The sequence below is a fragment of the Myxine glutinosa genome, chromosome 2 (assembly GCF_964187855.1).
Source record: "Myxine glutinosa chromosome 2, kmMyxGlut1.1, whole genome shotgun sequence".
In the NCBI taxonomy this organism is placed as follows: Eukaryota; Metazoa; Chordata; class Myxini; order Myxiniformes; family Myxinidae; genus Myxine; species Myxine glutinosa.
The window spans coordinates 159,149,409-159,169,454 of NC_136262.1; the positions used below are offsets into that span (position 1 = coordinate 159,149,409).

At 47.9% G+C, this 20,046-nt stretch overlaps 1 protein-coding gene across 3 annotated transcripts in view; it reads left to right on the forward strand.

The window, feature by feature from the left end:
• The window catches only part of LOC137421125 (uncharacterized), a 46,244-nt gene extending 27,626 nt beyond the window's left edge, over positions 1–18,618 (forward strand). Inside the window, exons 1-4 of one of the 3 annotated variants that reach the window (XR_013622402.1) lie at positions 12,240–12,394; positions 14,433–16,507; positions 17,346–17,470; positions 18,500–18,618. Coding sequence is in view for 2 of the 3 variants with exons in the window: in XM_068106862.2 (XP_067962963.2) it covers positions 14,522–16,393 (1,872 nt within the window). In the remaining variant the exon portion in view is untranslated. Of the gene's footprint in view, positions 1–12,239; positions 12,395–14,432 lie in introns of those variants that run through there. The other 2 variants (XM_068106860.2, XM_068106862.2) reach the window with 2 other exon arrangements.
• The last annotated feature ends 1,428 nt before the right edge of the window (positions 18,619–20,046 follow it).

A 20,046-nucleotide genomic window follows, 5' to 3' on the forward strand; every position in this document is an offset into this window, starting at 1 on the left:
CTTGAGATGGTTTTATATGCTTGCATAACATTTCATCACGTTTAAGTTTCCTTTCCTTAACTTTAACAATGTCGTGTTTAGCAGCCATTAGCTTATCATTGAATGAGCACATTATGTGGTGGTATTGTCCAGGATTCACATTCTTCCACATCTTCTCCTTCTTTTGGCTGATGTTCTCATTCAATTTGATTAATTTTATTTTTACTTGTGTTATTACAATCTCCAGTAGTTGTTGAGCAGTGGTTTCAGAATCGCTTCAATCCATCAACTTTCCATTCACGACATTGGGATTAAAGTGCTATAAATATATGGTTATATTTACTATAATATTATTACTATTACGAAAACGATACTACTGAAACGATACCGCGGTATTAAGAAACCTGGGCTTAATTTGTCCAAAGCGGCAGGTGAGTCGTAACGCCGAAGGCCTATGCGTACCGTATTGTTGGAATAGTCGGTTCACTGTTTTTTCGTTCAAAATTTTGGTAGATTAGCAAAACTATACATTTTTGGAATATTCAGAGCATGAGGAATCCAAAAATTAATGTTTACATTTGCGTAGACACCTTTGCGAAAATGACACTCAGGACAGTGATGAAGATCTGTAAAAGCAAAAAACGGTAACTGGAAGGTGTGCTTCACTTCCGTTGAACTTGGGGCCGACTCAGAAGAAGACCTTTGTTGGTCGAAAGCTTGTCGACAATTAAAGATCCACGTCCTGAAGCTACGTCCGCGTCTTATTTAATCTAACGATTATTTATTCAATGCAAATGAGACGCCTTGCTCGTACTGTGGAGTTTCTACTATTTCTTACAGTTATACATATATATACACAAAGAATTAAGTTAAGCACCCCCCCCGTTTTTTCACAACCTCGCACATTACAAGTTTGTTGTCGTCAAAACAGTGTAATATACCCATGATATTGCTATATTTTCTGGAGAAGTGATATTATGGTCACATAAAAACATAACAATCATGCCGTTTTCAATATTTTATTCTGAATAATTTAAGGTGAAATTTTTTGGGAATTTTAGGCATATTTTCACCTCAATTTAAGTATGGAGCTATAGGTCCATCACGGACAGTGTGGATGACGTTTATGTTTTCTAACGTACAGTCATTGTTCTGAGAAGACCTCTAGCGATCTTTGCGTCAATAACGTGTGTAGGACCCACGTGATCGGATCACTGACTCAACCCTACGTCTCATAGACCCTGTAAGCCGTCGTATGCGTTGCTGTGGCAGGTTGACCCCCTCGAGCACGTTTGGGACATGTTGGGACGACAAATTGCGAAGATGGTCCCTCCAATAGCCAATCTGGATGAATTGGAACGTGCATTACATCGGGAATGGAACAACCTGCCACAGCAACGCATACGACGGCTTACAGGGTCTATGAGACGTAGGGTTGAGTCAGTGATCCGATCACGTGGGTCCTACACACGTTATTGACGCAAAGATCGCTAGAGGTCTTCTCAGAACTATGACTGTACGTTAGAAAACATAAACGTCATCCACACTGTCCGTGATGGACCTATAGCTCCATACTTAAATTGAGGTGAAAATATGCCTAAAATTCCCACAAAATTTCACCTTAAATTATTCAGAATAAAATATTGAAAACGGCATGATTGTTATGTTTTTATGTGACCATAATATCACTTCTCCAGAAAATATAGCAATATCATGGGTATATTACACTGTTTTGACGACAACAAACTTGTAATGTGCGAGGTTGTAAAAAAACGGGGGGGGTGCTTAACTTAATTCTTTGTGTATATATACTTTTTTTTTTTCTTTTTTTTTATATCGCTTATAATATAAGTTTTTTGTTTTTTTTTTGTTTTTTTTGTTTTTTGTTACGGTTTCCACACGACCCTCCTGCCCTTACCAAAGGGAGATTAAGCCCCTTGTCCTCTTTGGGTTGTCGCAGCCATGAGACTTCAGTCGCCCCTCCCGGGCAGACGCAGGGTAGGGTTTCGGGACAATTCTCGCACGTACCTAAGTACCTACGCCGCCGCGGAAGCGGGGATCAAGCCTCGCACGAACCACGCATAATTTGAGTACGTCCGAGCGGATGGCGTACCACGTGGTCCGCGCAGTTACCTTATATTGGAACCCGATTAGAGCGATAATTCGTACCACGCTTAGTCAGTAGATGGAAAACACAAAAGCGGTAGAATCAAAGGAAGAACACGTTTAATTATTATTTACACTATTATGTACAATGGTTCGGTAGAAAAGAGAGACACAGGGCAGTCTTATACAGTCTTAGCTTATCCCCAGACACGGGCCCATTCACACTCACAGGGGGAAATGAAGAAAGGAAATGTTCATGCGCTGAACGCCCCGGCTTGGTCGTCCAGGAACAGCTTCGCCCGGCGTGGCCCTCCCCAGTCATAGCACGTCCCTCGATGAAGGCAAGCAGGCGGCGGAAGGGATCCTTGCAGCGCGTCTCTCGAACACGAAGCAATCCTTATACAGTCTTATACTTAATACCCCAGGACAACGGGCCCGTCTGACACACACACACACACACACGGGGATTGCAGATGGGCAGGATGCTGTTCAGGCCGAACGCGCCCGCTTGGTCGTCCAGGATCGGCCCCGTCCGGCTCTCCACGGTCCCCGGCTCGTCCCGCGAAGATGGAGGTAGGAGAAGGCAGGACCGCGTATCGTGTCACTCAAACAAAACGGGTTATCTCGGGGCGAACGGTAGGGGGTGGACTTAGCGCAGCTGGCAGCTATTCAGCCGCGTTCACTCGCTTTGGCTGAACCGCTTGGTTTATTAACTTATCAACGCCCTGGCTGCGCCCACGTATCCCTCGTAACAAAGTTCATACAACGCGGGTGATCCTTTTCAAGCGCGTCTCCTTAGAATCCTCCCATAAACTCCGCACGAGCTCAGCGCACCTCCCTCGATAACTCTCAAGTCCTTCCTTCTGTAAGTCTTTCCCTCTGCGAGTCCTTTCGAGGACTTTTCGCATCGGGTTATATATGCCACGCCCTTCGAACCCTCTGGAACTCACCAGACGCTCTTCACCATGCACTCTCACGCCATGCCGCTCGAGCTCTGATTGGCTGGTTCATTCTTACCGTCCCCACTGCTGCCGTGCCGAGCTCAACCCTCCCTCTCCTTTCGAGGCCCTGCCTCATGTTAACTTGACTAGTGGACAGCCAAATGGGACGCGGGATGGATTGCGCCCATCGAGTTAGAATGGAGGTGTACGCAAAATGAATGGAGGGCCTATTCTCCTGTCTTTACACAACGCAGGTACTAAGAGGGGAAATGGCCTATTCTTCCACATACTAAGACATAACTTTACTACAAATGGGCCTATATGTTGCTTGTGTGACTAACTATGGGGGGCAAACCTTTAACATTTATTGACTTCAATGTGCCAATCTCAAAACCGCAGCACTGCCCCCCTCCCTCGTCAGACTCGTCCCCAAGTCGAACCCACACAAGTGTGAACGACCAGTTTTGAGCAAGACTTGCCCCTAGTTTTTAATTACTTGTGACACTTAGATGTGGTTCCCCTCTAACATTTACTCCAACCCGTGTATGTTACAGTTTTACAACACTAAATATGTCCCACCTACTGCGTTGTGTAACTAACTAACAGACTCGCACCTACAACTAACCGAATTGCGGAATTAATTCTCAAACTAAACATAAAGCCGGTGGGTAGCATTTTATTTACAATCACAGAACCCTAATTATTTACATCTCTATAACCCAGGACCTGTTCTTTTTTTGGAAAGAAGATTGGAGAGGAGAAAAAGCACAGCAATGCACCAATACACCAAAACTCATTCATCAATGCACTGTTCAAAAAGTTCACCATTTGCTGCTGGGCCGCATCTTCTTCTTGCTTCATCTTCTGTGTGCAATAAAAACTTAGTTCTTCTTTCCTGGCACACCAGAATAAAATGTACAAGAACCCGTGTTCGTTTTTATTTGTCAGCAGGGCCAACCCTATGTGGTCCAACTGCGTAACATTGATGCCACTTAAAACCAGTGGTCCAAAGATGAACGGTAAGTCTGCAGCAAATGACTGCTCAGCAAAGTGTACGGCCACAAAACGTGTAGTCCATGTGCAATGTGGTGCAGCAAAGTGTCTGTGCATGTGCAGCAAAGTTATAATGAGTACGGCAGCAAAGCACTGTGCAGTTCATCTGCACGGGTGTAGCAATGTGCAGCCGCACAGGTGTAGCATGGTGCAGTTGCAAAGGTGTAGCAATGTGCAGCCGCACAGTTCGAGGTTGCTGCACAGGTGTAGCAATGTGCAGCCGCACAGTTCGAGGTTGCTGCACAACTCCAAAATGGGTCCATGGGTGGGGAGGAGAGACAAAGCACAGTTAGCAAAGGAAAGGGCTCAAGGGTACACATCAATCAAGGCAATGCAACATTAGGGGCGCGGGAGAGCAAGCTCATCCCTAACCGTTCGTACTCCCCCCCCCCCCCCCCCCCCCCCCAATGTCAGCTTACCCTACCCTTGCCCTTCCCTGTATTTACAAATTCGTCACTACGTCTTGTCTCCCATATCCCCCTCTAATCCAAATTCGTCGTCCAATCCCTCCCAAGAAGGAAGAGATAGAATAAATACAAATTCAAATCATGTCGAGATGCGTCTTACCCACTCAATTCATCCACTTGGTGCTGGTGCAGAGCTTTGTTACCCTAGTGAATGAATGTGGGTGGTGCGAAGGGACTTCTCAATTCCTAACTACACTAGTTGACATTAACTTTTAAACTAACCCGGGGTCATGCCCTGCCAATCGGCATCTCTAAACTATGCGGTTCGAAAAACCTGATTCCCATTGACCACCTGGTGCCTTCCAAATTTGGGTCTCACTCCCCAATTTTTCTCACTGTGCCTTTGCACAATTTTGGGGCTGGGTCGTGTGGCTCCACTAGCAGGTCTACCTACCTGCGCACCTATGCCACTGAAGTCGCCACCCGAGCTTTCCTTGCGACTACCTAAGTTGGGGAAGGCCCCTCCTGGCTCTCTCACCCCCTGATGCCCTCTCTGGCATTCGGCTACCCGGGTCCTCTCCTGGGATCCTCGGGCCCCACTGAACACTACTCATGACTCTAACTGGCTCCCAGAGCCTACCTGCGGCCTCACCTGGCCGACAGACTACCAGTGGCAGAGTGCTCCAATAACCATACGCACCAACAAAGCCCACACGCCCAGCCATTCCACAGACTTATGCACCCATCCAAGCACTTCTTTGCCACTACCTGCACCGCAGATGTCAATTTCCAACAATTTACCTAAGCCCTCTACCTGACTTTAAACTACCCACCCCGGGTATCCGTGAAGGGGTCCATCTCCCCCCATTCACTCCTTCGCACCATGCATTCCACACCTTCTATCTCCCACCAAGCATTCCACACCAAATATTCTCACACACACCAAGCTCTCTTGCACACCCTTTTGTGCTCACACACCTGTTCCCCACTTGCACACCATGCAAGTCAATTCACTTCAACACACTTCATTCGTCCTCAATACACAATCCTCAAACACTACTACACACACACAGCATCATCTAGCTGACTACTTCCCCCTAATACTCGTGCTTTCCCATCTTCCCAATAAACTAAGCACACCCTTCGTCGTTATCAACCAACTAATCTCTCTACGTCCCCTCTACCTGTACCAAAGTCACTACTTAAATCTTGTCATCTACTGTCATTTCTAAATCCCTAGCAATTAACCTAGCCCGCCCTCGGCGAGCTTTCACTGCCAACCCATAATCTAATGCTCATGTGCCCCAATGTGTGAGGAATGGCGATACCACCACTCCTACACGCAGGGTACCATTCACCAACACTATTGCTATTCCACTCCTCTGAACTATGACCCTCTCTGTGCGGAAATACATTTTCACAGCTCGGCTTCGAAAAGCCGAGCGATGCATGCGGGTGGTTGGTCTACTGTTGGTTGGGTCCGTCCGGCATTTTCGATTCAGGGGAGGAGGTTTTGTTGGGCCAAGGTTCAAGGCGCCATCCCTGCGCAGAGCCTTTCGGTCCCCTACACGATGTCCAGCCGCCCACGGTCGGAGCACCGCGGCCGCCAGGGGGCGAGGTTCCAACCTCTCCTACCCCCCCTCGAACCGTGCCGATCGCCTTTCCTGCCAAGGCGCGGCACCGACCATACAGGGTGGGGCTCGGCACGAATCGTGCACGCCACCGTGGCAACGATCCCCGCCGATCCCCGCTGCACACAAAGCACACCATGCCCCGAGAGCTCGCGTCGGCTATACATCACCCTAAACGCTCCCCGGTCTGCGTCGATGTTCGAGCCGCGTTCTCAACACACGCGACCCGTTCCACTCTCGCACATTGAGGCGCTCCAGCGCCTCCCATACACCCCATGCATTCTATTACCGCACGCTCTCGTGCACACCACCCAGGCGCACTCGTACCACTCCTACACTCCGTTACACACTTTTCCTCCACACACTTCGTCACACAATCGGCCATCGCACACCCTCGCGCACACTCTCTTGTTACACCCTCGGTAACAACCACAGGTGTGCGATCTCCCAGTACACACCCAATCAGCGCACACTTACCCACAGGTGTGCACTCTCCTGTTGCACACCCAATCACATGCTCTGGTGTGCACTCCCACACACTCTCTTCAACACGCTCTGGTGTGCATTCTTTCTCACTCTCCTCGGCCATCGCACACTCTGTTTCACACTCTCGCTCTGGCGCACACTTTTTTCGCACACGCCCACCATTCGCTTGCGTTTACCGCACCACGGACCTTCCACGAGCGCCCGGGGTTCATCAGGATCCCAAGCGCGCCAACAATCTTTTCGTGCCAACCACTTTCGTGCCATACACACTCCTGCTCACCTTCGGGATTCTCTTCTCCGCCAACCGCACCTGCAAGCCTTCATTTTATTAGGAAGCACGACATCACAATGCAAATCCAGACTTTGAGTGCATTCCATTTCGACCTCCCGTGATACATGTACTTTCTCTGCCGTCTCTTCGGCCCCAATTTCAACTATGATCTCTTTTTCTTCGGCGACCGCCGGCGCCGATAAAAATTTCTTTTTCCAATTCGACCTTCCCCGGCGCTCCCGACATTCCTTTATTCAATTCGACGGCCGTCGGTTTTCCTACACCCAGAGTCGCGATTTCTATCCCCTCGGTCAACCCGGCCGCGCTCTGCTCTACCCCGCTCTCCACGCGTTCCTCACATCGCGTTACCCCGTCGCGTCCCTTTGCGACCTCTTCGCCCAACTTGCGCCTTATGTCCTCCCCCATCTCTTCTATTTCCCTCTTAGACGCCACCCTCATTTTTTCCAATTCGTTCTTTTGGGTGTCCATTTTGCTTTCCAGCCCCTTTTTCACCTCTTCCAATTGATCACCCATCTGTTTTATGTCCCAGGTGGATTTGTCCCCCAATTCTTTCAATTGGCCACCCATGTTGTTTTCCAATTTATTTAACCCGTCTTTCATTTCCCGGGTGGTTTTGTCACTTTGAGCATCCATCTTTTCTCTTGGATGTCCATTTTCCCATTTAATTTATTTATGTCATTCTTTTGGGCATCAATTATTTCCCTTTTTGATTTGTCCCCCATCTCTCTCATTTCTTTGGTGGCTTTGTCACCGCTACGCCCTGCTTCCTTCAATTCACCCTTTACTTCTTTCATGAATTGCGCCATGAGTGCGTACAGGTCCGAAACTGCTGGTACCGCGGGCTCGGCCCTCGCAGCCATGTGCGAGGCGCCGCCATTTTCTTCCCCAACGGCCGGCCCCTCAACAATGTCCTCCTCTTCCCCCAATTCATCCTGTGGGTCCTGGGTTAACAACTCTTCCTCTTCATTTACCGCCACCGGCATTCGACCGTCTTGGCTAGCCATGGCACGAATTTAATTTTTGGATTTTAAAACTAAATTTTTGGTCGCTCGTAATTTGGAGCCAATTCGTCCAAAAAAAATTAGTAGGGTTCCAAATCCCACTCCCCGACACCAATTGTTGCGGCCAATATGTACAATTGGTGTCCAAAATTTGGTCGAAAAAATTTCTTCCCAGGTTCCAAATCCCCACTCCTGACTGCCAATTGTTGTGGATCTGTCGCCAGCCTTCTCCCCTTATCAAGGGGGGATTAATCCCCTTGTCTTTACTGACCTGGTGCGACCCGAGACCTATTACGTCCCTTCCGGACAGCGCTAAATAGGGTTTCGGGACCAAATTCGCTGTTACCTAAGTACTAGCGCTGCCCTGGAAGCGAGGGAATAAGCCTCGCACGAACCACGTGTGATGGTGATACGCCGAGCGGTTTGCGTACACGTGATCCGCTCTATTTATAATTACTAGACCTGATTGGAGCGATCTTATTCGTACCACGCTTAGTCAATGGAGAAATCACAAAGGCGATCGAATTGGAAAGAAAAGGAAGAACAAATTGGTTTAATTATTACGCAGGCATTTACAGCACAGGAGGAAGAGACACAGAGCAATCCTTATACAGTCTTATAATTAATACCCCAGGACAACGGGCCCGTCTGACACACACACTCGCACGGCGATTGCAGATGGGCAGGATGCTGTTCAGGCCGAACGCGCCGGCTTGGTCGTCCAGGATCGGCCCCGTCCGGCTCTCCACGGTCCCCGGCTCGTCCCGCGAAGATGGAGGTAGGAGAAGGCGGGACCGCGTATCGTGTCGCTCGAACAGAATGGGTTATCTCGGGGCGAACGGTAGGGGGCGGACTTAGCGCGGCTGGCAGCTATTCAGCCGCGTTCACTCGCTTTGGCTGAACCGCTTGGTGAGCAACTTATCAACGCCCTGGCTGCGCCCACGTATCCCTCGTAACAAAGTTCATACAGCGTGGGTGATCCTTTTCAAGCGCGTCTCCTTAGAATCCTCCCATAAACTCCGCACAAGCTCAGCGCACCTCCCTCAATAACTCTCAAGTCCTTCCTTCTGCGAGTCCCTCCCTCTGCGAGTCCTTTCGAGGGCTTTTCGCATCGGGTTATATATATGCCACGCCCTTCGAACCCTCTGGAACTCACCAGACGCTCTTCACCGCGCCCGCTCACGCCATGCCGCTCGAGCTCTGATTGGCTGGTTCATTCTTACCGTCCCCACTGCTGCCGTGCCGAGCTCAACCCTCCTTCTCCTTTCGAGGCCCTGCCTCGTGTTAACTTGACTAGTGGACAGCCAAATGGGACGCGGGATGGATTGCGCCCATAGAGGTAGAATGGAGGTGTACGCAAAATGAATGGAGGGCCTATTCTCCTGTCTTTACACAACGCAGGTACTAAGAGGGGAAATGGCCTATTCTTACACATACTAAGACATAACTATACTACAAATGGGCCTATATGTTGCTCGTGTGACTAACTATGGGGGGCAAACCTTTAACATTTATTGACTTCAATGTGCCAATCTCAAAACCGCAGCAATATATTAAAGTAGCGGCAGTTTTGTGCCCGGCCGTCATGCTACGTCATTATGTATATGATGTCATTACGGCGTAAAAAAAAACGCTCACCGAGCGTGGCAGGAAAGGTCATTCCTCTTTGGGGTATATAGATTACAGTCGATCTATGGTCGTGTCTCAAGAACATGGGTGTGTGTTCATTTACCCAGTTTCTTGTGGGGAGATCGCCAAGTGGTTGAAGCATTCGAGCAAGCACTCAATTCAAAACCCTTAAGGAACGGCTAGCTTGGCAAGTGATAGCTAGCTGCTTGGTAAATGAGCACACCTCCAACCCTTGTGGGGTATATAGATTACAATAGATCTTCGCTCAGTTCTGTAAGTAAAACGTACCTCATGGATGTCGGGAATCCTCCAAATTTCTTTGTTTAATGTTATAAACAGCATGAGCGACTGTTTAAAAATATAATCATGTGTGTTTGTGGTTTATAATATTTTACAACCCGGCTACGCCGCTGTTGGACTTCTGGTCTTGTTTTTCTATTCGTGGCCGTGTTCCACGAATTCACGGTTTTTCAGGGGCGCAGAAAAAAAATTCACGAGCTGCGAGTTTGACACATTTATAAAACCCATCTTTCACCAGCAATGCATAAAGTAGATGGACATACACAAAAAAAAACATCTTCCACGCCGCAAGCATGATCTGTTTCTACATTCACTGCTGTGTGTTTTGCGTTTTCATGGCTTTGCGGCCACGAATTTTTGCCTCACTATAATCGAGAGCTTCATGTTCAACCAGCTGCATAACACGTCATCCCCACGAGTTACTGTACAGAATGAAAACACTCCACAGTATCTATTAGTGCAATTATCTGTCTCCCTTTTCCCCAATGAAACTCTCATGGCATGCATTCGGTGACTTTCATCGACCTTCGTGGATTACCGTCGACATTCTCGGGATCTGCATCACCCTTTGAGGATTTTGTCTCGTCATTCGTGGTTTGGTCCTCTATATTCACGGATTTTCGCTACCTGGGAACCTATCCCCCCTTTTTCCATTGAAACAATGCCCCGCTATTTGCGGTTTTGCAATTCGCGGCATTTTCCAGGAACGTATCCCCCGCGAATAGGGGGGCCTCACGGTACTGCCATTTCTGTCAAATCAATGGAACGTGAATGAAGAGGCTGCAGTGAGAAACTCGTCGTCAAGGGTGAAAACACAAAGAAGCCCCCCGACTGGAAGCTGTTCTTGACAAACGATGAGAATAAGATGCAATTCATCAATGTCCTCTGCAAAGTATGGAGTCATCAGTCGTATGCCATCCAGCTGCTGGGAAGAAAACTCATCCTGATCTGTGAAGGGGCTGCATACCAGTTGATGTTTCAAGATGGGACGACTATGATGAAGATGGAAATTTAAAGTCTTCATTCAACCCAAGAGGAAACAGACTTCAGGGTAATTCTACACTGCGTGTATGGGAAAGGCAAGGGTTCCAAGCAAATCTGAATTAAAAGCCCAGACAGCGATGTGTTCTTCATCCTACTGCACTACGCCCTCACGTTGGAAAATGTCATTCTCTTCGATAGTGACATGGGAAATAACCAAAGATTGACTGATCAACATCACTGAGGTCACAGAGGGCTACACACAGCAGCACTGCACATCATCACGCATGTCTCCACGTGTACACTGGATGTGACACAAGCCGTGCCTTCAAGGGACTAGGAAAGATCAAGGCCTTTAAAACTCTCCAGAAAACTCCAAAGTTTGCAGCTGTATTATTGTCCAGGTTGGGAGAAACTTGGGACGTGGCAGAAGACCTAATTGATGAAGTAGGTGTTCACTTGTGCCATCTATGGTCGTGCTCGAGTGTACAAGGTCAATGAACTGCGACATAAAGGAGCCATGTGCCAAGGAGGACTCTCTCACCCCTTCAAAGAATGTGGATCGGGGAACAGTACCACCATGTAGAAGAAGTCTAGAGCAGCACACCAGGCTGGTGAATTATCAGATTGGCATCTGGAAGAAGGCTAAACAAGATATTCCAGATGTAACGGTTGTCCATGGATGGGAGTTGAGGGATGGCAAGCTAGAACCACTGATGCATAGAAAATGTTCTGCCACAACAGCTCATCTCTATCACAGACGAACCACTAGATTTTTATGAAGTAGACTCGGATGAGTCGGATGCAGAACTGCCAGATATCCCATATCAGTTTGGTGGAGACAGCACTGACAGTAATCAAGATTGACAATGTTCACCAGTGAATGAACTCTGTGTTCGTTCATTATATTGAATACATTACCCAGTTTACCTTGCGTGGTGGTAGCTTGTTCATTACCTCTGCCACTGAAAGCGGATGGAGGTTATGATTTCACCCCTGTCTTTCTGTGAACAGGATATCTCATAAAGTTGTGGATTGATTTGGATGAAACTTGGTGGAGATGTTGGGTGTGTGATAACACTGATAAGGATGAATGACACAAATCTATTCGATTTTGGTGAAGATCCAGATCCGGCCTCTATCAGTGTGATACAAAACGTAAACTGTTCAGCCTGGTGGAGGTATGCTCTCTATCAAGTGCCGTTCTAGTTGGCTCTGCGTTAATGGAGTTGTTAGAAAGGAAAAATAAGTGTTGGTGGGAGTTTATGAAAGTCAAAGTGACAGTCGTGGTTAGGACCAGCCCAAAACAGGCTGTGGACAATGGACGTGTTATTGCCTCTCGGGCACCTTATTGCTAAAACGTTTTGTGCTTCGGAGGGCTCTTAAAGGGGTGGGAGAGGTACGAATGTTCTCTATAGATAGTCGTGACAGCTGTCGTTCCAGCTCCAACTTTAGCTCACCACTTGTGGGAAGCATTCATTGATTGCCTGGTCAGTCTTTCGGTCCAAAGCTTAACGGATTTTCGCATTTGTACAAGCACTCTCCATTGCTCATCATGGTGAAGTGTCTCGTGGAAATCCGCACAAAGGTGAGCGTTCGCCTGCGCGTGGTCAATCATTGCTCCGGTGACGTTCACATCCGTGTGCTGCGTCTCGGACCTCGGATCCTGCGGGTAGGTCTTAGCTCCTTGCCCACGTTTGATTCCGACCCCGCACCTCCACGTGGGATGAGTATCAAGGACCTGGTAGATACTCCACCCATGAACAAAGTACCTTGTCTACCACCCGGTGCAGGTCTGCGTTCCCACCGTGCCTTAACATCTATGCTGAATACATTAATTCTCAAAGTTGCTTCTGTCTTTAATGTGGTGTAAACCACATGATGATTGTGTTTATGGAGAATCATATTCCGTGGGGTGGGCAGCATCACCAACACCTGTAAAGTGTCTATTTTGCATACGTAATACTTGCATAATAGAAACTTTTCGTGAATATTGGACCAATATGCGACCATACAAATTTGGTTCAATCACTGCCTTTCTCATTAAATTCTCAAGATATTAAAGCTGTATGTTTACCTGGTACCTTGTATGAATGATCTGCCATTGTCCACCAGACCTTGTGCCAAATAGATGTTTGTGCCCGAGTAACATTGCGTCTCTGCGAATAGTAACACGATCTTATACTTTTGGCTTTTGGTTATATTTAGCTTTTGGTTACCACGTTGAAATATACAATGTGAAGTTGTTTTTTCCCTGAAACATTTTCTTGATATCCTGTGGAGTGTGAGCAATCATTATCTGGAGAATTCATAGAACACCTTACCCCGCACAATTTTGAGAGAGAAAAAAGGACAAAATGACTGCGAGAGGCAAATTTGATTGGTCAAAATGATGTAAAATTCCGTAATATTTTGGTCAAGTACTGCTAAACTAAAGGGGGTTGAAGGTACCAAAAAGGTGATTTGTGTCCTACAGTGTTCAAGTATATAATTAAATTTAAATAAAATTGGGAATTTAAAGGTTGCAGAGAAACAAATTCGGAAGTTTACCGCAGTTGATGCAGCGGCTTTTACACCACCTTATTTAGCACGTAACATCAGTTATTCGTGCCTGTTGTTTGTGTCCTTTATGACCTCCTTCAAAACAGTAAGTTTCCTGTTTGGATGATTTTAAAATAAATAACATATCCTTCTCTTCATTGATGTAGTATGGAAGATAAATATCTGGAGATAAACAGCAAGCTGCAAATTGAAGAAGAAATCAAGGCCGCAAATATAAATTGGAATCGGTGAATCGTTTTTGAGGAAATTTCGAGGACTGCCTCCTAAAGGTTCCGAAACAATTGCGATGACAAAATTATTGGCGAAAAAATTATTGGCAGTCCAAGGAAATGATGCATTTTAGAATCCTCTCACACTCCGTTAGTTCAGCAATGTCGTCACACCTTTTTTGGGGCATTGGCATGACAAGGCTACCCCTTCCACTCCTCTGTCCCTCTTGGCAAAAGGCAGGAGGGGCAATTGCCCCCACCCCGCATCTCGAGTTAAACTGCAGATTTGTTTTCAAATTCTTCCTCAAAATATAACATCCAAATTGAAGTTAAGTAGTTCATTGATCATCAATGGCGTTTGTGGACGTCCAGGCAGACAGACGTGAACCAATTGCTTTTGGTTACTTTTTTGGTTACTTTTGGAGCTTTCCTCTTCGCCTGCGCAGGGTAATTACTGAAGTTCAAAAAAACAAAAACCTTTCTATCATTATTTCATGGACCACTTTGTATCTAAAGAAGGCTTACTCACAACTTGGTCAAAAAATAATCGTTCCAGCAGTTGGCTAATTCCTCTGCCTGCTAGTCACACATCCATAGTACAATTGTATTTTAACTAATCTAACTACGGAAACCGTTAATTTTTCTCGTTCCTACAATGCCATACACCCTTAAGCAAGCCCAGCCTTCAACTCGGGTAAACTTCTGTACAAGTCCAAAGGAAACTGATCTGTTCGTACTGTGAGGGAGCTTATTTTAGATGATGCACTGTACTGGCTTAAATGGCTGCTAACGCGAGTTTAAAAAGGCGAGTAGTGTGTAATCTGACTCGTCATCTGTGTGTTCGATGTTCCGCAGGGACCGTTCCGAGCGACAACTAGAAAGTCCGGAGTGGAAGGAGCTTCGTAAGGGACCACCATCGCGTGCGCTTTTCGCTTTACCTAGTCATGGATCAGCAGCACGGGACATTCATCGGCAAGAAGATCCAGCCGAGAGATGATGCGGAATGTGAAAAGGATGTGAGCGAGTTGGGTGTCGACATCAACTCGAAGGAACTGGAGCAACTGAAAGGGAGAAAAGAATATGCTGATGAATCGGAAGAAAAAGATGAGAGTCCTGAAGAGGAGGATGAGTATGCTGAGGAGGAGAAAGAGGTTGCGGTAGAAGAGGAAGAGTTTTCAGAAGACAGAGAGGAAGTAGTATCTGCAGACGAGGAGGATAATGAGCAGTTTGCGACAGAGGAGCATGATATTTCATCAGAGGAGGAGGGTGAAGAGGTTGCTACAGAGGATGAGGATGACTATTCTGCAGAAGGTGAGGAGGAGGCTTATTCAGAAGAGGAGGTGGTGGAGGACATAGCTGCAGAGGAGGAAGATGTCGAATCTTCTGCAGAAGAAGAGGAAGAAGAGTTTGGTGCAGAAGAGTTTATGGCAGAGGAGGAGGAGGAGGAAGATGATGTCGAGGACGAAGATGTTGATGTAGAAAAGGAGTGGGAATTGTTTCCTTCAGTGGAGGAAGAGGAAGAAGGGAATGCTGTCAAGGAGGAGGTTATGGCAGTCGGGGTGGACATAACAGAAGACAACATTGAACAAGAAGAGGTTCCAGAGAATATGGGAACCCATAAGAGAAGTCCAAAAGAATGCAAGCAGAAAAGCCAGTCCGTCTTCCATTTAACCGAGCCCTTCCTCCACGCAACCGATCCCGATTTCCACACAACCGAGCCCGATTTCCACACAACCGAGCCCGATTTCCACACAACCGAGCCCGATTTCCACACAACCGAGCCCGATTTCCACACAACCGAGCCAGATTTCCACACAACCGAGCCCGATTTCCACACAACCGAGCCCGTTTTCCACACAACGGAGCCCGATTTCCACACAACCGAGCCCGATATCCACACCATGGAGCCCGATTTCCACACAACCGAGCCCGATTTCCACACAACCGAGCCCGATTTCCACACAACCGAGCCCGATTTCCACACAACCGAGCCCGATTTCCACACAACCGAGCCCGATTTCCACACAACCGAGCCCGATTTCCACACAACCGAGCCCGATTTCCACACAACCGAGCCCGATTTCCACACAACCGAGCCCGATTTCCACACAACCGAGCCCGATATCCACACCATGGAGCCCGATTTCCACACAACGGCGCCCGATTTCCACACCATGGAGCCCGATTTCCATACAACCGAGCCCGATTTCCACACAACCGAGCCCGATTTCCACACAACCGAGCCCGATTTCCACACAACCGAGCCCGATTTCCACACAACCGAGCCCGATTTCCACACAACCGAGCCCGATTTCCACACAACCGAGCCCGATTTCCACACAACCAAGCCCGCCCTGCACCCCACTGAGTCCGTCCCCTCCAACAAGGAGCATTCTACTTTTTGGCACAGCTCACTCGAGCAGAATGTGCACAAGGCAGGTGCTGCGATCTCCACAGTGTATGAAGTGGTAACAGGGATCGAAGAAGTGAACAAGGCACTTGAACGGATTGTGCTGGGAATGCTGTGCTGTGGATTGTTTGTATATGAACTCGGGACGGCAATGGCATGGGGATGTGCCGAGCCTGCTGTGCAGAAGCGAGCTCAACGTGTGTTGAACAAACTGCTCCTCGGGACAATACTCATCACGGGGGTCATGCTCCTCATGTTACTTGTGCTGGAGTCTGAGATTGAGGCTCCACTTCTGAATGACATGCGCAGCTCTGCGGTCTTCCTACAAGTACACCACATGGTATATTGCCCCTCACGACGCTGGGTTGCCTGCCAGCTGCGGGACATGCTCAAAAGGGACACATGACGCCCCCGCAGATGTAGTCATAATGGACTACGATCAGGGTCTTCCTGGCGTTTACCTTTGGTTAAGTGGTCTGCATCACCCTTAATATACGTTACATTAAACAAACAAGAAAGAGCAATCAGAGATTGCAGACCCTCGCCAGGATGTGTTTTCAGTGGCTTTGAAGGCTTTTGTGTTAAAAACAAATAAGGCGGCCGAACCACCTGCTCAATGACGTCATAATTATTTTTTCTCCACCAATTTATGCCTAGATGACGCTCAAGAAATTTCATCTGATCGGAAGAAGTTTTGTACTTGTCGAATTATGACGTCATAATGGAGGCACCTATGACATCCTCATTGACATATTTTATTCCCCATGCAGAGTTCTTTACAATGAGCCATGTCTCAATTTTTTCTGTGGCGCATTCGGAGATTATAGAGGTGCAAACTTTTTCGGTTTATCCAAGTTGGCGCCCATGTCACGTGACCTATGACGTCATAATTGTCATTGAAAAATTATGCAGGTGGAGTTGCACCTATGGTGGAAATTTCCTGTCAATCGGACTAACGGTTGCAGAGAAAATCATATTTATTCTGTGCGGATTCTGTGTGTGTGTGTGACGTCATAGGTCACGTGGTTCGGCCGCCATCTTGGAAAAATCGAATAAATTTGCACCTCCATATCTCCGAAAGCGCTGAATAGAAAAAATTCAGATATGGCTCATTGTAAAGAACTCTCCATGGGGAATAAAATTGTTAATGATGATGTCATAGGTGCCTCCATTATGACGTCATGATTCGACAAGTACAAAACTTCATCCGATCAAGATGAAATTTCTTGAGCATAATCTAGGAATTAATTCGTTTAGAAAAAAAAATTAAAATGACGTCATCGGTCACGTGGTTCGGCCGCCATATTTGTTTTCACACAAAAGCCTTTAAAAAAACACTGAAAATACATCCTGGTGAGGGTTTGCAATCTGATTGCTATTTTTCTTCTTTTTTTTGTTAAAATATACAGTACTAGCGGGGTCACCCGTGGGAATCCCACGGGCATGGATGTGTGTGACATTTCGACATATTGAGTTATATGCTGCACATTCATTTTTACAAAATGGTTACTGGCAAGTCATCAGATCCAGAAATGGTGTGAATTTAGTTATTTCACATAATATGTGACCCCTCACTCCTCTCCACCTGACACTCTCCTGTCTCCACCTGACACTCTCCTGTCTCCACCTGACACTCTCCTCTCTCCACCTAGCACTCCTCTCCTCTCCAAACCCTCACATCCCTCTCCTTTCCAATCCCTCACCTCTCCAATCCCTCACACTCCTCTCCTCTGCAATCCTTCACACGCCTCTCCAATCGCGCCTCACACTCCTCTCCAATCACGCCACACACTCCTCTCCAATCGCGCCTCACACTCCTCTCCAATCGTGCCTCACACTCCTCTCCAATCGTGCCTCACACTCCCCTCCAATCACTCCTCTCCAATCGTGCCTCACACTCCTCTCCAATCACGCCTCACACTCCTCTCCAATCGTGCCTCACACTCCTCTCCAATCGCGCCTCACACTCCTCTCCAATCGCGCCTCACTCGCCTCTCCAATCGGCTTTCCCCGTCTCGTTTCTCTCCTTTTTCTCCCGTCTCGTTCTTTTTCTTGCTCCAAATCGGCCCGTCGGAATCGGAAATCGGCCCGTCTCGCCCGTCGGCCCGTCGGAATCGGAAATCGGCCCGTCTTGCTTTTGTGCTTGTGCGTAAATAAATTGTGTTCATGACACCATTTCTGGTGTTGGGCTAGCGGCTAGGGTGCCGGCTTAGGATCCTGGGTTCGAATCTCGGTCGATCGCCGAATTAATGCCAGGGGGGTTGACTCAGCCTGTCATCCTTCCGAGGTCGGCTAATTGAGTACCAGTTCACTGGTAATTCCCTGTTTGTCGTTGAAGGCGGCAAAAAGGGTTGGCGTCAGGAAGGGCATCCGGCCGTAAAACATTGCTTCAAAAGGGGACAAAAAAACAACAACTACCACGGTCCCCGAAAAGGCCAACCCCCGCTTTGCGGGGAAAAATGGCCTCTAAACGGTGGTTTTTACACCATTTCTGGATCTGATGACTTGCCAGTAACCATTTTGTAAACAGTATGTATGCCAAACAGTAAACAGTATGCCAGTAACCATATACAGTATGTTTAGTACCGTATTGTTCAGATTAACCGCTTGAAATAAACGCAATTCACTTGATTTTCATTGATGTCTATATTTATTGTAATATAAAACTTCGTCTGAATTATCCATCCATTCACCTGCCAAAAAAGCAGCATGTCCATTTCACAAAGCCATGGATCATGAACTCGGAAATGAACAAGTACCGAGGTTTATACCGATATTGTGTGAACTCGCATTTACATGGTGAACTCGGGAGACTTTAAAAATGAAACTACTTTGCTTCTTAACGTCGTCTTCGGGGAGTGCTTTTGACACCTGTCCTCCCATAACGTGAAGGCTGCAGCAATAAGCTTTCTTCAAGAGCATGTAGAGCCCACAAATCAATCCCTGATACCAACTCTGATCTGGAGGAGAGGTTGTGACCAGGAAGACAAGTGGAACTCTGACCGTGCAAGGTCCAGATGTTTGTTCTGCATGGCTGACAGAAACTGCTTTTCCGTACCAGTAATAGTTGTCACTTTTGAACTCACAAGGTGAAGCCTGGTGTTGACTTCGCAGTTAGTGTGCTGGCTTGGGATCCAAGGATCCTGGGTTCAGCGGTTAGGGTGCCGGCTTGGGATCCTAGGATCCTGGGTTCAGCGGTTAGGGTGCCTGCTTGGGATCCTAGGATCCTGGGTTCAACGGTTAGGGTGCTGGCTTGGGATCCAAGGATCCTGGGTTCAGCAGTTAGGGTGCCAGCTTGGGATCCTAGGATCCTGGGTTCAGCGGTTAGGGTGCCTGCTTGGGATCCTAGGATCCTGGGTTCAGCGGTTAGGGTGCCTGCTTGGGATCCTCGGTTCAGCGGTTAGGGTGCTGGCTTGGGATCCAAGGATCCTGGGTTCAGCGGTTAGGGTGCCAGCTTGGGATCCTGGGTTCAGCGGTTAGGGTGCTGGCTTGGGATCCAAGGATCCTGGGTTCAGCGGTTAGGGTGCCAGCTTGGGATCCTGGGTTCAGCGGTTAGGGTGCTGGCTTGGGATCCTAGGATCCTGGGTTCAGCGGTTACGGTGCCAGCTTGGGATCCTGGGTTCAGCGGTTGGGGTGCCAGCTTGGGATCCTGGGTTCAGCGGTTAGGGTGCTGGCTTGGAATCCAAGGATCCTGGGTTCAGCGGTTAGGGTGCCAGCTTGGGATCCTAGGATCCTGGGTTCAGCGGTTAGGGTGCTGGCTTGGGATCCTGGGTTCAGCGGTTACGGTGCCAGCTTGGGATCCTCGGATCCTGGGTTTAGCAGTTAGGGTGCTGGCTTGGAATCCTAGGATCCTGGGTCGAGCAGTGAGGGTGCTGGCTTGGGATCCTAGGATCCTGGGTTTAGCAGTTAGGGTGCTGGCTTGGGAACCTAGGATCCTGGGTTTAGCAGTTAGGGTGCTGGCTTGGGATCCTAGTATCCTGGATTTAGCAGTTGGGGTGCTGGCTTGGGATCCTAGGATCCTGGGTTTAGCGGTTAGGGTACTGGCTTGGGAACCTAGGA